At 44.0% G+C, this 17,712-nt stretch overlaps 1 protein-coding gene across 3 annotated transcripts in view; it reads left to right on the forward strand.

The window, feature by feature from the left end:
* The first annotated feature begins 3,410 nt into the window (after window positions 1–3,410).
* Window positions 3,411–17,712, forward strand: part of LOC106576711 (PH and SEC7 domain-containing protein 1-like) — a 47,294-nt gene continuing 32,992 nt past the window's right edge. The window contains exons 1-5 of one of the 3 annotated variants that reach the window (XM_014154040.2): window positions 3,411–3,670; window positions 7,327–7,384; window positions 7,896–7,935; window positions 14,704–17,257; window positions 17,360–17,471. In XM_014154040.2, the coding sequence (XP_014009515.2) occupies window positions 14,876–17,257; window positions 17,360–17,471 (2,494 nt within the window). In that variant the 5' untranslated portion in view covers window positions 3,411–3,670; window positions 7,327–7,384; window positions 7,896–7,935; window positions 14,704–14,875. The remainder of the gene's footprint in view (window positions 3,671–7,326; window positions 7,385–7,895; window positions 7,936–14,703; window positions 17,258–17,359; window positions 17,472–17,712) is intronic. The other 2 variants (XM_014154041.2, XM_014154042.2) reach the window with 2 other exon arrangements.

The raw sequence follows: 17,712 nt of genomic DNA on the forward strand, positions 1-17,712 counted from the left end.
ACAATGCAGCAATATCTAGCGGAATCAAATAGTTAAACATTGTAGTTTGCCTGGTTCTCTTTTATCAATGAACATTCTTCCAGAAGAGCATAGTTCTTGGAAAGGATTTACCTCATCAGCCTCAGGTTGTTGTCTCAGATAGAGAATGTCTTGTATAGGAGGAAAACACAGACTACAGACAGTGGTAGGGATGGAAGTGAGAGATGCTGCCATCTTCTGGAGAAGAATATAAAGCTTTTTGGCAGCCAAGGTATTTGACTTGTTCATCAAGAATCCTTATGTAGAAACTGGTGAGATTAGAACGTATTGTGGGATCATGTACAGTTGTTGGATACATACAGCTTTTAGAAAATCTGTTTTAGGAGAGAGGATGAAAAATAGTCCACATTTAAAGGCTGAAATGGGCTCCCTACGATGAGATTTCTAGGCAACATGCCAAGCTGCTGGGCTTGTGGGCTGGATGAGAATCACCTTGGTGTGCAGCAGAACCCACCATATACATTACCACTGTTCAAACAGGGCTGATGTGTGGGTGGTTTGTTCAGGGAGACCTATACGTGGGTGGTTTCCCTCTCCAAGCACTAAACTTTTGGCAGGCCACAGCAAACTACACCAGTTCTTGCACAGCTGGAAGGATAGAGAGAAAGGAGGGAGCCTTTGGACAGGTTTTTATACGAGAAGGTGTATTTGGAAAACCATGAGTTATGAGTGGCCTTGCACTTTTTCATACACTACATGACCAAAAGTATGTGGACACCTGCTCGCCGAAAATCTCATTCCAAAATCATGGGCATTAATATGGAGTTGGTCCCCCTCCTTTGCTGCTATAACAGCCTCCACTCTTCTAGGAAGGCTTTTCACTAGATGTTGGAACATTGCTGTGGGGACTGGCTTCCATTCAGCCACAAGAGCATTAGTGAGGTTTGGCACTGATGTTGGGCGATTAGGCCTGGCTCGCAGTCGGCGTTCCAATTCATCCCAAAGGTGTTTGATGGTGTTGAGGTCAGGGCTCTTCGCATGCCAGTCAAGTTCTTCCACACCAATCTCGACAAACCATTTCTGTATGGACCTCGCTTTGTGTTCGGGGGCATTGTCATGCTGAAACAGGAAAGGGCCTTCCCCAAACTGTTACCACAAAGTTGGAATCACAGAATTGTCTACAAAGTCATTATATGGTGTAGGGTTAAGATTTCCATTCACTGGAACTAAGGGGCCTTGCCCAAATCATGAAAAACAGCCCCAGACCATTATCCCTCCTCCACCAAACTTTACAGTTGGCACTATGCATTCGGGCAGGTAGCGTTCTCCTGGCATCCGTCAAACCCAGATTCGTCCGTCGGACTGCCAGATGGTGAAGTGTGCACTCCAGAGAACGTGTTTCCACTGCTCAATGGTGGCGAGCTTTACACCACTCCAGCCAACTCTTGGTTTTGTTCATGGTGATCTTAGGCTTGTGTGCGGCTGCTTGGCCATGGAAACCCATTTCATGAAGCTCCAAATGAACAGTTCTTATGCTGACATTGCTTCAACAGGCAGTTTGTAAATTGGTAATGAGTGTTGCAACCGAGGACAAGCGATTTTTACACCCTACGTGCTTCAGCACTCGGCGGTTCTGTTCTGTGAGCTTGTGTAGCCTACCACGTGGCTGAGCCGTTGTTACTAATAAACGTTTCCACTTCACAATAACAGCACTTACAGTTGACCAGGGCAGCTGTAGCAGGGCAGAAATTGGAAAAATGGACTTGTTGGAAAGGTGGCATCCTATGACGGTGCCACGTTGAAGGTCACAGCTGTTCAGTAAGGCCATTCTACTGCCAATGTTTGTCTATGGAGATTGCATGGCTGTGTGCTCAATTTTACACACCTGTCAGCAATGGGTGTGGCTGAAATAGCCAAATCCACTCATTTGAAGGAGTGTCCACATATTTTTGTATATATCGTGTATCATGAGTCACTGCTGTTTTCCTTCAGCTGAACTCAGAGGAACAACAACAAGTGTGTGGTAAGTGTGTAGTGATGAGACAGTAGAACAGGGGTCACAGAGGGAGATGTAATAAGTGAGTGAGGTTGTTTCCGCCCAGCCCCCTCAGCTCACAATCCTCTCTCATAGCATGTCCAAAACGTAATGCAGTGTCATCATAGTTTTGAACGAATGACAGGGAATTGCTTGAGGGATGCTTACATTACACTTGGCCTCTGAAATTTTCGGTATTGCTATAGAGGGGATGAGATGTGTACAACAATATGGTTTATTCGCTGAGCAATAGCTCAGCTGTAGCATCCCAATAGCATGGGATTATTACTAGTATGTTGACAGTGGATGACTCATCCCAGGTAGCAGCCATGGCAACATGCTGCAGGTAAATCATGTTCTATTGTATTTGTTTCTGTTCTATCTATGTCAGTTGAACTGTTCTGATTTATTTACTGTTTTGTGTGGTATGTGTGAACATGTGCCAATAGTTTTGTGTTTAATTTTTCTGATGTGCCTGCTGCATAGGACCACATTCCTGAAGAATGTGGAATCTTAAGCATGCCTCCTGTCCTCTGTTTACTGCTGTTTATCCTACCTTTTCTATTTCTGTGTCTAAACTCAACCAAGGCCAACATTTCCTGAGGAAAATGTAATTTCTGAAACAGTAGTTAGCTTGACAAACGTAATACATTTCTGAATAAATTGTAACTGAGAGAGACAGAGTTGTGTGTATGTGCGTGTCGTCCTGCAGCCAGCCCTACATAGGACGCCACGCATTCATACACGGCGTCCTACAAGATGTAGGGCTGACTACCCCCCTGCGTACCTTGGTATAGGGATTATACCCATGATCCCCACCACATTCTTTTGGCCTTCTTTAACAGATGTGTTATCTTCATTTGGTCCAGTCTCCCACAACAGGAAAATAATCCTGCAGTAATAGGAAATGTGAATTATTATGTGGATTATAATTAATGGACATTTTTCGTAAGGGAAAATAGTTTTTTAGAACTCTAGCAGCCTACATTTTGGCGTGCTTTTGGGAGAAAATGCCCCACTTAGGGAGAAGAAGAGTTTATGTTAAATCCAACCATTTCAGGATAATGATATTGGAACAATCCCTCTAGATTTCAACCATGACCCAGATGTTGGACAGTAATTTGCAAATAGCCTTTTTTTATTATTTTATATAAACTATTGGGAAACAGCAAGCTTATTGTAGCAAACAGTTGGAGCCAAGTTGGGTAAAGAGATAGCAGCCTAATGCCCACATTATTTCCTATAATAGTTGACATACTATGCTATTTTTTAAATAAGGTATTACAGCATTGGGTGCTATCTGGTCCGTCTGTTAGATTATACAGATTTCAAATCCGTTTGAAATGGATCGTAATCTCTCCTTCAAGGAAGCGTAAATAGCATGCGCCCTGAGAGAGAAGAGCTCTTGCACACTCGCATTAGGAGAAAGTGCGCGTGTGAGTGTTGCTCCTCGTCGGGAGCAAAGGTGGATCAGAGGAGCTGTCAGTTTCAGAACCATTTAGCAGTGAATGGAAAGTTCCTTTTCAACCAAGGTTAAACGTCAGCCTTATCAATGCGGAAACAGGCGATAAACGGCAGCGAACGTACACACGGCTACTCCGCGGGTCTGTCAGGATTCTGCAGCTTCTTATAACATTAGCATTTGTAATGGCAGGGGTAAGTGACTATCTTCCTTCATGAACCGTGACAAATTGCAGTGCGGCTTGTTGTTGTAGGCTAGCAATGTGACTCTTCCTTAATGAATGAATGAAACGATATCTCCAGGAATTGTTCCAGCTAGAGCCTATTGTCTTCTGTTTTAAGATAGCTTTTGTGTTGGGAGCATATCATTTCCATCTGCTTCAGTTCACCCAACAACATCACTTTACAGGTCTGTCGCAGAGCAGAGTGACCATCGGACAGGTACTAGATGTTTGGGACAGATTTGAATGTCCAGAACTCACCTGTAAACTATTTATATTACGGTATTCCCATTGCAGACCTATCTTGAAGTATGACATACCTTTCCAGTGATCAGGTATTTGTTGCGCAAGTTTTAGGCAATACAGATTTATGTTTGGTAATCAAACACCTGATCCCTACCCTAGTATTATTTCAATAAATGCATTCAACAACCATAGGGAATTACAAGACTGAACATAGCAATCTTCCTTAGTTTCAGATATGTCGACCAGAGATAGTCATTTACAATCATTCTTCCATGTCAAGCTGTTGCCCTACTAGTAGTCTATGTTGCGACCTGGTATCATTGCTGGCCACAAACCACAAAAAAATTGATTTGAATATCTCAGCCTATCTAATCGCTGTGACTGACAAGCATTTTGAAGTGCAGAGGCAGTTGGCCTATTCCCTTTCCTCCAGCCTATCAGATGACAGAGTTCCTATAAACAGCACTTCACTGACTGCAGTCCCTTCTCACTGGGCACACCACGTCATTTCAACGTGGATAATTGGGTCATATTTAGTTGATGTCGATCAATGAGATTACAACCTATTTTTACCCACTCAAAAAGACAGCCAAAAGTTAGTTGAATTTTCAATGTGTTATATCACTATGCTTTCAACCATCTTAAAGCACAACAAAGTTCAAATGGGAATACGATGTCAGATATTTTGTTTATTTATACAAAAGATGCATGTGTTATCACTGTGTTTCATGTAATAGCAGAACCAAATGACCTGGATTGCAGTTAAGATTAGATTAAAAGTACATGGTGCAAGTGATCAATGCCGTTAAAGATTCTGCACAGGTTATTACAGCAATTGCAGGTCTTGGAGATCTTCACAATGACAATGCTTTATATGATTACATAAGAAGAAATGTATAGTTACAGTAACCTCAATGTGGCAATGGATGTGTTACTCATTTTAAGGTTAAATGTTACAGTTGAAGTCGGAAGTTTACATGCACCTTAGCCAAATACATTTAAACTCAGTTTTTCACAATTCCTGACATTTAATCCTAGTAAAAATTCCCTGTCTTAGATCAGATCTCCACTTTATTTTAAGAATGTGAAATGTCAGAATAATAGTAGAGAGAATGATTTATTTCAGCTTTTATTTCTTTCATCACATTCCCAGTGGGTCAGAAGTTTACATACACTCAAATAGTATTTGGTAGCATTGCCTTTAAATAATTTACTTGGGTCAAACATTTTGGGTAGCCTTCCACAAGTTTCCCACAATAAGTTGGGTGAATTTTGGTCCATTCCTCCTGACAGAGCTGGTGTAACTGAGTCAGGGTTGTAGGCCTCCTTGCTCACACGCGCTTTTTCAGTTCTTCCCACAAATGATAGGTCAGGGCTTTGTGATGGCCACTCCAATACCTTGACTTTGTTGTCCTTAAGCCATTTTGCCACAACTTTGGAAGTGTGCTTGGGGTCATTGTCCATTTGGAAGACCCATTTGCGACCAAGCTTTAACTTCCTGACTGATGTCTTGAGATGTTGCTTCAATATATCCACATAATTTTATTTCCTCGTGATGCCATCTATTTTGTGAAGTGCACCAGTCCCTCCTGCAGCAAAGCACCCCCACAACATGATGCTGCCACCCCCGTGCTTCACGGTTGGGATGGTGTTCTTTGGCTTGCAAGCCTCCCCCTTTTCCTCCAAACATAACAATGGTCATTATGTCCAAACAGTTCTATTTTTGTTTCATCAGACCAGAGGACATTTCTCAAAAAAGTACAATCTTTGTCCCCATGTGCAGTTGCAAACCGTAGTCTTGCTTTTTATTGGTGGTTTTGGAGCAGTGGCTTCTTCCTTGTTGAGCGGCCTTTCAGGTTATGTCGATAAAGGACTCGTTTTACTGTGGATACAGATACTTTTGTACCTGTTTCCTCCAGCATCTTCACAAGGTCCTTTGCTGCTGTTCTGGGATTGATTTGCACTTTTCTCACCAAAGTACGTTAATCTCTAGGAGACAGAACGTGTCTCCTTCCTGAGCAGTATGACGGCTGAGTGGTCCCATGGTGTTTATACTTGCGTATTATTGTTTGTACAGATGAACGTGGTACCTTCAGGCGTTTGGAAATTGCTCCCAAGGATGAACCAGACTTGTGGAAGTCTACCATTTTTTTTCCTGAGGTCTTGGCTGATTTCTTTTGATTTTCCCATGATGTCAAGCAAAGAGGCACAGGTACACCTCCAATTGACTCAGAAGCTTCTAAAGCCATGACATAACTTTCTGGATTTTTCCAAGCTGTTTAAAGGTACAGTCAACTTAGTGTATGTAAACTTCTGACCCACTGGAATTGTGATACAGTGAATTAAAAGTGAAATAATCTGTCTGTAAACAATTGTTGGAAAAAGGACTTGTGTCATGCACAAAGTAGATGTCCGAAACCGGCTTGCCAAAACCTATAGTTTGTTAACAAGAAATTTGTGGAGTGGTTGAAAAAACGAGTTTTAATGTCTCCAACATAAGTGTATGTAAAACTTCCGACTTCAACTGGACATACCTTTCTAAAATAGCCTTAGGCTATTTATTGTGAAAAAAAGTCATATTGGTTTTGTTTGTCAACATTTGAAAGAGATGTATCTTCTGCTTGAATAGTTCCATCTGTGCCACTGACTTAGTCTGGCTTTAATTCCAGTTTGTCTACAAATTCTTAATTGATATGTTGGATTCACTTCTCAACCAAAAATCGAAGTTTGATTTGACTTAGTACTAATCTATCTTTAAATGCACTTTAAATCAAGTTTGATTTGATTTTAGTCCTACACAATTCAATATCACTAAAGATAATTACAAAATCAACCAGAGCTTGAAACCCTAGGCCTATTGTATTGTCTATTTTTAGTTGATTTCAGATTTGAATTTAAACAATAGCTGTTGATGACTTTGCAAATCCTATAAAGGCCTAAATAGCAGCATTGAGGATATATCGGTGATAAAGTATGGTCACATTTTATTTGCTATGTTAAACCCACCATATGGAATTACTTAGATGGCAACAGGGAATTTATTTAGTGTTGAGAGATCTGCACTTACAAAATCATTCTCACGATAGCACATTGGTAATAGTCAGAGACTGATATAATTGCTAAGCATGGCAGGGCTTGGTTAAAACCCTGGATCAGAGAAAGGTTAGCAGTAGTAGCTAGACCAATTCTCCAGTATTAGGTGCTGCCCAGCCTATAGCTCTTTTTTAAATTATTTATAATGTTGAAGATCTGATGTTGTTTTTAAGGTACAAATTCCACATATTTTATACAAGTGTTGAAATTTGTTTACCAGGATGACGACACATTTGCCCTTCAAAACAACAGCTGATTACTTTTTTCAAATCCAATGTATTTTCTACATAGATTCCACATCACACTACGATGACGTTGAAACAACATTGATTCAACCAGTTTGTGCCCGGTGGGTTGTCCCAGGTGCTACTCTGTCAGTAAGGCTGTTGCATGATACTTCTGGGTCTCTCTCTCACACACACACACACACACACACACACACACACACACACTCTGTCCTTCCTACATCTTACCTCATCAATTCTACTTTCTTTCTGCTCTGACGCTGTATCAATCGAGTCCACCTCTCCGCCCGCCCCCCACTGTGTGGGCATAATGATTCATGCAGATGCTGCATGGCTGATATGCATAGTGGGCATGCCTGACAGACAGACACAGGAGCCCATGACACAGCTTTAATACTGAGGCCGTGATATTTTAGCAGTCCTTATTGGTCCATGACCTACCCGCTTTCTTTACCCTGCTATTGCTTCATTATAGTGTGTGTTGTAGGAACCACATTTCTGCTGAAATCCAAGAACAACTGGATGATATTTGTTGGAGCAATCAAAGTTGTATTGTCACCTAAAGATGACGGACTGAATGTATTCTAAACGTGTCCCCTCTTCCCATGTCCCCAGGCTCCCCACTGCAGCCAGAGAATAGATTGCTCCAACAGAGGTAATGCATTGCGCCATTCTCCAGCCCAGATTGATCGGACTGTGTAAGGCACTTGGTTAAGCATATGAGACATCGATGTGTCTGCCAGTGCATAAAGTGGGATTTCAGGGCCACAAAACTTTCTGATGTCCTATAGCTGGATTGAACACAATGCGGGGGCATTCCCTAAGTGCTGATTTCTTTCAGAATCTGAGCTATGATGATAGGGCTTGTAAACTGTCCCCAGGTAAACCCACAGCTGACTCTGCATGGTCAGTGGACGTGACTGTAATTAAGAGTAGGGCGTTCAACTATTGGCTGCGGGTGATTACAATCTTGGTGAATAAGGGGCAGATTTTTTTCTCCATACTGTACATTGAAGTTATCTGCTTATATGCTCAGCTGCTGTTGGGTAAAAATATGAAGATATGGCTACGTAAAATTTGACTTTATGGTCAGTCTCGTGACATGAAATTGAATCTCTCAAGTGAATTAGTCTCAGCTGTTTATAGGCTCTATTGTTGCTCCCTTGTTTTGAAATCTGACATTGTGTTTGGGTCTGAGGAGACTCTGAAACCCCCTTAGCGTACGCCCGTTGAAGTCAAACCATTCACACATTAACTTCAGCGAAGCCACAAGACCATTTACAGCAACGGCTTATTAAGACCCTGTATATAGCTTACTTACTTTCTCATGTTCTTCCTATTTCAATTTCTTTTGTGTTTTTGTTCTACCTTATTTTTATTACTACATTGATTACTGCATTATTGGGTTTAGAGCTGGCAAGAAAGGCATTTGACTGTACTTGTGCGCGTGACATTAACTTGAAACTTAAAGATCACCATTTGTAAAGCTTGTTTTCCGAGTGTGTTGTCGGGGTAAGCTCTCTGTCTGGAAAGACAAATCCCGGAGAGGAAAAGCAGACACAGACCTTTCCCCTCATTCTTGTCTGGACGGATCGGACACCAGCCAGGGGGAGATTGGCTGGGGAAGCTGTGGAAATTCACTCCTAACTGTAGCCAAACCACAGAAAATAGAGTGGGGTGGGGGGCACAATACAGTGGGGTGCCATTTGTTAAGCTGTCACTTCCATGAGGCAGGGAGTAAATAACTTACATGGTCTCTGCTCTGCTATTTATCTGTCATGAAACTTGATTGACAGAATGTATTACGTACAATTTCCAAGTCCAGAACCTCCTAGTGAGGTACAGTAGACATGCTACAGCTAGCCTGTAAGTGTTGATACCTAGAGAGAGTACTAGTAGGGTTATCAGCGGGATAGAGAAACTGACTGTCCAAGCGTGAGAGTGTGTAGGTGACGCCTCGAATTTGTTTATTCTTGTTTTTCCTCAGAGGTTCACAACTGTTAGCCCCTACGACTCAAATTAGCCAAATTAGTTTCTGTCCTCTGAATAAGAGGAGGGCCCCAGTCCCCTCTGACCTTGTTACTGCCCCAGCAACTATAAGCTGCATGGTCCTTCACCATCTGTTAGTGCTAAACAGACTACTTTACACCACTAGCCATTGGGCCGTTAAGATGGCACTGGATCAAGGGATCTGATTGGTCGAGCACTCTTCCTGGAGGGCGGGACAAAGCACCATGAGTGGCAGGAGATGGAAGATGAAGCTCTATTGGACTTAGGCAGGTCTGGAGGGGGGAGGAGGAGGGAGGCGTAAATCCAGTATCGATGAGCTGGCAAAGCGGACAGCCACTGAGTCTAGAGGTGGCAAAGAGGAGAAAGGGAGATGAGGTGGAGGGAGGGAGGAGGCAGACCCAGACTGTGCTGCTGCCATTCGGGGGATAGCAGATGCTGTGTGTGTGTGTGTGTCTGTAGGATGAACAGAAATGGGGGGGGGGACCTATTAGTCTGAGTACAGAAGAAGTAGGCCTGAGTACCCTGCTCATCAGGGTGTAAGTGTATTAGAGGGGTGGGGTGGGGGGGTACATGTTGATCCTCAAGTGTTATGAGGTTGTAATCTACTCTGTGTGCTTTGTTCAACATGTGGCCGTGAGATATAAATGTCTATTGGACTCCTGGTTTTAGAAATACTTTGAGATATAAATGTCTATTGGACTCCTGGTTTTAGAAATACTTTGATATGTTAACGGTTTTCTAATTGACTAGAATTGACAAATGTATTTTTAAATTGTATACTTTGTTTCTAGTCTGTGAAAAACACAGACATCATTTTTTTTAGGTGTTCCTTTTTTAGGAGTGAGTGATTTAAAAAAAATAAAAAAAATAATAATAATCTTCTTTCTGGTCATCAGGGGAGATTGATATGTGTGATAATTGGGATTTGAATTGGATGAAAGGAAATGGATCGGACATTTTTAAAAGCGCTGAAATGAAAATGTTAGTAACGTCTCCTGGCTGTAATAATGTCCAGCAGTCTGGTTGTTGTCCTCTGGATTTATTCCACTTCATACAGGCCCAACTAACTTAACTATGTCTGACTCCTGCCAGACGTATCCAATAACGTAAGCACGAGCCCTGGCCCCTGTCTCAAGTGCGGTGAGTTAACCTCGTTGTGTAATTTGATGAATTAACCACACTACAGATTTCGTAGTGGACGTAGCATACATTTTTACATGCATAGGAACAACAAAACATCTTGGGCCAGCCAGACAGAAGTTATTTGGACTTAACTTTTTCAGGTTGGTGGGAATATGACCTAGTGGTTCTATTAAACAAATACGTGTCTGTTTCAGGTCGTTGTCAGTTACCTTGTCATTCACAGATGGTGTTAACTTGCAATTTTGTCCTGTGACTAGACTCTTCATCGCCTCTCCATGTGTTCAGTAGTTCACACAAAACCTTACTCACCTTGATTGACCAGTGTGTAGGGATAGCTGTGGTGACCAAGTATTGTGTTCTCAAACAGTTGTACATGGCTCAAAGTGAAACTGCAAAGCGAGGCTCAGGAACCTCAATGGCACAAAATATGAGGATAATTGGTGCTGGGTTTTATGATTAGCAAGACAGTCAAATTACTGCAATCAATTCAACAGGTTCACAATCACCAAATGCATTTATCACAGACACCTCAGAATACCTCTGATTGAGCATGTGTTTGTGTCAATGTGCATCTCTCTGTGTACAAAGAAAATGTGTACACTTGCAGCTAACTTCCTGCAATTTTACACATTTAGCCATGGGGCAAAATAAACATGTGCAGTTTTATAGCTAATCTGATGTTATTCTACACATTTTACCACGAGGCTGAGAAAATGTTTCTGTTTTAAAGACAATTTCCTATAATTCTACACATTTTGCATGGGTCAGAGAGGAAAATGCAGTTTTATAGCTCATCTCATGCTATTCTACACATTCTGCCATGAGGCTGAGAGAAAATGTTGCATTTCTAAAGCTAATTCAAGCTATAATATAGGTGTGTTGACTGTGATAAAGGCACAGAAAACAATGTTGTATTGTCACACACCAGATAGGTGCAGTGAAATGTGTTTTACACCGTCAGCCATAGTAGTATGAGATGTCTTGTTTGCTAAATGAACAAATGAAATGGGCAGTGGCATGGTTCATATAGCCATAGAAGCACAGTGACATGCCTCAATGCAGTCATATTTGTGGCTTATTGGGGGTGTTGCTTTGTTAGTTATTTTTGACAACCCATCCTGTGACAGTGAATGTCATTACGGTTAGTCTGTTCTGTAATATTTAATCAAATCTGACTAACACAGTGCATTGCTTGCTATTAATTATATCTTATGGTGTTTGCATGTTTAAGTAAAAATTCAAATAATGTCCCATTTGGAGTGAAGAGCAGCAAAATAAATATATTGCTCAACCTGATTGGGTGGGCCTGGTTCCCCAGTGGGTGGGCCTGTGCCTACGCCCCTGGTGTAAGTGTGCAGCTGTGGGTGTGTGAGGCATGTGTGAGACAGACTGCCCCCCCCCCCACCGTGCCGTGTTTGGCACTCTCCCAGGAAAGTCATGGCACAACCCTGTTTTTTCCCTGGGATCTCAGATAGTTATCACCCCCTGTGTCCAGCTGGTGTGTGTGTGTGTGTGTGTGTGTGCGCGCATGCATGTGTGTTTAGGGTCTGAGATGATTGGATCATTGGCGCTAATTCCCAAAGGCCATTTCAAGGCCTACATAAAGATGGGAGATACACTTTTAGTTCTTGCTGAAATGGGAGACGATTGTTTGTTAATTTCCAGACAAAAAAGCATGATGATCTTTTCAAACTAAATGAGACATATTCATTACTTTGCCTTAGTTAACTTTGTCTGGCCTTGGTAACTACTGTCTTACTGGTATAGTGTCAATGAAGCAAAGGAGGAGAGAGACTTTTAAGGAACAGCAGTGGGAGAGGTAAAGGGATATTTCTCTCTACCTGCTACACTGATCACTGGTGTCTGAGTGTCTGTACATGGGGTGTGAGGATCAGACTGACAACTAGGGCCAGGACGATACCAATATTACGATGCATAGTATCGTGGCAAGGAAGCAAAACACGAAGCGGATTTAACTTCTTTAGGAAAACAGACTTAATGTTGGAAACAAACATCATTATGTTGTCATCCAGAGTCACATTTATTTATTTTCCAAACAATTGCACACTATTTTACATACAGCAGGTTTTTATAGGAACTAATATTAGAGCAGTGTGCTAGCATTGGTAATGGTTGAGGTCTTCCTGCTCCTCATGATTTGTAGGGTAATGACTGTCCTGCCGTGACTAAGGTAGAGACAACAGAGTGAACAAGTTCCTCAGAAGGTGGGCCCATGACCTCTGATATAGTGCAAAAAGGAAAAATATTGAGAGGTTGACCCTGTTAGAGTCACTTTAGAATTTCACCAGATATTATATCAATTTCGATACCAGAGAGACGCAACAAATTCTGATATCTGTGTACTCAAACAAACTGAGGGAATATTACACTTGCTATTCTAGATTGAGGATGTGGTGAGTGTGAACTTGACAGACTACAGATTTGGATTGATAACAAAACACTTGGAATGTGGGATGTTTTGGGTAAAAAGTAACTTGTCTGCCTGCTGTTCTCTTGTTTTGCTTCATTCTGAGATGTCATGTTCAAGGATCCTTCACCTGTGAAAATAGAGCTCTGTTGGATTAATCAAAGCTAACAGGCCTTTGGCCAACAAGCAGTCAGACACGTTAGTGGAGTCTACCACAGATACAACCATCCAAGCAAGACCTGTACTGTATCATAACCAACTGTTTACCGTCATCACTTATGATACCATTACTATTTCTGGCTATATCCATACCCACATAAAAAAATACTACAGTTTACTATAGTACTTACTATTGAATTCTGTAGTAAACTGTAGTATGCTGTAGAATAATATACTACACACTGTAGTATACCTTCATGTTGACCTTCAAGCTGACTTGTCTAGTTAATAAATGTTTTTTTTTAAATACCTCAATCATGTGTAGTACTTACTATAGAATGTTATAGTCTACTGTAAAATACTACAAAAACAAAGTAAATACTACAGTAATGTTAGCAAAAACACTACAGTAATTACTATAGTGTTTAATTAACATATACTGTACCCTGCCCTTTCCTGTCCCCAAATCCCAGTTTGTGCCACCCATAAGTCAGAAACCTACATGGCAAGTATAGACCATATATTTGGTATTTTATTAAGATCCCCATTAGCTGTTGCGAAAGCAGCAGCTACTCTTCCTGGGGTCCACACAACATGAAACATGACATAATACAGAACGTTAATAGGGAAGGACAGAAATACATAAATTTAAGAAAGGCCTACATCTGAATACATACACACCAACTATCTAGGTCAAATAGGGGAGAGGCTTTGTGAGGTGTTGCTTTATCTGGGGTTTTTTAAAAACCATGTTTGCTGTTCATTTGAGCAATATGAGATGGAAGGGAGTTCCATGCAATAATGGCTCTATGTAATACTGTACGCTTTCTTGAATTTGTTCTGGATTTGGGGACTGTGAAAAGACCCCTGGTGGCATGTCTGGTGGGCTAAGTGTGTGTCAGAGCTGTGTGTAAGTTGACTGCAAACAATTTGGAATTTTCAACACGCTATTGTTTCTTATAAAAATAAGTGATGCAGTCAGTCTCCGCTCAACTCTTAGCCAAGAGAGACTGGCATGCATAGTATTTATATCAGCCCTCTGATTACAATGAAGAGCAAGACGTGCCGCTCTGTTCTGGGCCAGCTGCAGCTTAACTAGGCCTTTCCTTGCACCACTTGACCACACGACTGAACAATAATCAAGACAAAACTAGAGCCTGCAGAACTTGTTTTTTGGAGTATGGGTGGTATATTGTGTTCCCGACAAGTTATTTCCAAAAAAGAGCAGAAGCTCTGAACTGTTGATTCAGTCCTACCTACCTACAGGTTATGGAAAATTTCCTCTGAGTATTTTTGTCCAGTAGATTTCTTTAATACTACAATACAGTCCCATAGTATACTATAGTATTTGGTTTTGTGAGTAGGCCTAAATGTATGTATAGGTTTTACATTTCAGATGCACAAGTTCACAACCTTGAACCTCGTTCAGAATGACTGGGAGTAAAGCTGTTATCGATATCTGTTTCGCTTACAGTCACCCGCCCAGGGGGTCAGGGGAACGCATCCCTAGACTATGGTGTCATGGCGTGACTGGTAGACAATAGCATGACAGCATCACCTCAGGTTACAAAGATGGATTCTGAATTCAGTAACAGTCTTTGATATCATTTCGTGTAAGTTTGTTTTATTGTCTCTTTAAAATAACATATTCCTAATATGATGTTCTCTCTTTCTCTTTGACAGACTGAAAAGATGAGCAGAGCAGCATGGCGAAGAGACCTGACAATCATCCTCCAGCTTACTGACCCTCACCAAATGGACCCATTTTTTTGTTTAATTTTGGGTTAGAAAGGAAGCTTAGGAGACGAACAACAAGAAAGAGACAGAAGCCTTCACTGAGGCCAGTGTGGGGACCATGTCTCAGTCTGGCAAGATCCTGCACTTGTATGTGGAGGTGAGGTCTGTCCCGGAGGAGGAAGGGAAGGACTTGGGGGGTGGTGCGGAAGGGATTCACCCACTAGTGCTGCAAGAGCCGGACATCCTACCTCAGTCCCAGCGCACCCCCAGCCACTCCACCTGTACCTGCACCTCCACCCCCAGCCCAGCCTCCATGTCCCCAGGAGTGGTGCATAATGTTGGGGGCAGCAGTCCCAGCCTCACCCCCTCCAAGTCCTCCTCTAGACACTCTGTCAGTTTCCAGCTGGATCTACCGGACAACTCAGGACCGCCCATCCACCACAGGCAGAGTCTGCCTTACGAGGGGACTGGTCAACTGCTCTCCACTCTCCAGCCTGCACCCAATGGGCCGCAGCATGGAACTCTGGTGCGTCCCCGCTCCTCAGACATTGAGCACTACCACGGGAGGGTGCCCCTATCCCCTGCCTCCTCTGGGATAATAACTGCCCCCTCCACTCCAACCAGTGGGTGCAGGTTCTATGATAGCTCTGGTGTGGGGGATGAGGGCATGCGCTCTGTGGTCAGCTTTAGCTACATAGAGAAAGCCAGCATTAAGTCTGTGGACAGCCCCTGCAGTGCTTTGTGCCAAAGTATACCTGAGAACCCCTTGAGTAGAGGAATGGAGGAGAGGTATCTGCCTGCCCACTTCAGGAAGAGGCTTAGTGACCCTGTGTGGTCGGACAGCTGGCAGCCCTCCGGTAGCTCCAGCCCCAAACTGTCCCCCAAGGACTCCCCCTGTCTCCGCAGGGCCACTCTGGACACTGTAGCCAGAGAAGCCACCTACAGGGCCATAGAGGAATTTGGCTCCCCGGAACTGAGGCGCAGACTGGCAGCCTACAGCCCAGACCAGAGCCCCAGCTTTCCCCGGCACTACCAGCAGCAGCTCCGCTGCAAGTCCTGGGTTGGGTCCCCAGTCCTGCCTCAGGGTACCAAAACACTGCCCGTCAATCCACACCTCATAGACGCAGACAGGAACCGCAGTTTAAATGGCCTCACCAGAAGCCCAGCTTCTGACCAGCTCTTCGTTCAAGCCAGGCAGTCCTACTACAAACACACCAAGTCCCCCTCCAGTGTTCGCCACCACTATGGTGTCCATAACCACAGGCCAGGCCTGGGGGATGAGAGCCCCAGCTTGTCCTCCAAGTTCCGCCCGCCTTTACCTACAGGGAGACCCACTGCAATCCAGCATGACATACCAGCAAGCATGTCTACCAGCACCTCAGCCTCTTGCAACCAGAGGACTAGCAGCCAAACCAGCAGCCACACTCCTAGCGATAGCCACTGCTTACCCAACAAGGTCAACTCCAAACCGTCAGATCAGTCAAATGGAAGCAAGCTGGCAGAGGGATTGAACCAGACCAGTGGCAGGAGAAGTATCTCCCAGGCCTCTAGCCCTGACATGGCCCGTAAGCTGGCAGAGGAGGTTACCAAGCTTCCCACCATCCTCATGGACAGGAGGACTCCCTCCCCCACCCCGTTCCAGGCTGACTCGGCCAGGTCAGAGAGCCCCAGGCCTGGCTACCACTCTAGGAAGTCTCAACCCTATACCACCCTCCAGGGCACGGATTCTCCAGCCCAGCCCCACCCTGAAGCTAACAGTAACACCCACCTCCAGGACCACAGGTGGACAGACAAGGAGTCTCCTAGTGTTGGATGCCACTCCAGAGAGTCCAGACCAGGCCAAGGCTCAGGGCAAGCCTCCCCTCTCCTACAGCAGAAGGGCATCTCCTCCTCTACAATGCCAGCTACGTTGCACCCAGTGGTGGCGTCCCACACTCCTATCATAGACCCTCGGCTGCAGAGAGCTGAGCTGGTGGCGAAAGATGGCCCCACTCTGCACCGCCACCAACCCCCACAGTACATGGGAGACCGGGGCTCCCCTGGCCTGTATAGGAGACAGTATGACACCCTCTTTGACAGGGGGGGTTCGAGGGACAGCCCGGCGAGCAGCAGGCGCCTGGTTATAGGCCATGAAATGGAGCCACCAGACAGCTGGACCTCCAGGATGCAGCAGTGGAGGGAGAACGTGTCCGTCACGGACCAAGACGAGTCCAATAGGGAGGATCAGAATGCTGATGGTGATGGATTGTGTGTGGTGACCAAGGAAGAGCTGATGCAACAGGGGAGGGATGAAACAGCTGTGTTGGGGGATAAACATGGGGTAAACAGGGGGGAGACCCAGGATCATAGCGGATTGCTGGGGTCTTCCCAAAGCTCCAGTGGAGTGACAGGCAGTCTGGAGGAAAACAGTCAGCCAGAGAGGGACTGTCTCTCTGCAGAGACAGCCAGCCAGTCTAGCCAGAAGAGCAATGACACTGAAGACACTGCCTCTGGGATGCAGGTGGGTGAGCGAGAGATTGTGTGTGTAAGAAAGACTGTTTACAAGTGTACATTATACTTTATCACCTACTCAATCATTCTCACTGTCTTTCATCTGTTGTAGTCGGACAGCCGCTCCTCTGTGCTGGGCTCGTCCTTGCACTCCCAGAGGATTGCCCATGCCAAATGGGAGTTCCTGTTCGGACAGCCCACAGAGGACTGCCACGATTCTAAAGGTGGGCGGTCCTGTCCTGAAAGAGCTCTAATCACTGTCTTACTCCTCCTCTAGTTTAGACTTCCTAGTTCGTCAGCCCCTTCTCGTGAACAAGCAGCTAGCTTCACAATATTCCTGTAATCCAATTAGCTTTGGCTAGATTTGGCTATAGAGCCATCATGGCCTGGCATTAGCGCTGTCCTTTTTAAACTCTGACTGGCTCGCTTCCTTCTCTTGCAACACAAACTCTTTCTTTGTTTACC

The sequence above is a fragment of the Salmo salar genome, chromosome ssa18 (assembly GCF_905237065.1).
Source record: "Salmo salar chromosome ssa18, Ssal_v3.1, whole genome shotgun sequence".
In the NCBI taxonomy this organism is placed as follows: domain Eukaryota; kingdom Metazoa; phylum Chordata; class Actinopteri; order Salmoniformes; family Salmonidae; genus Salmo; species Salmo salar.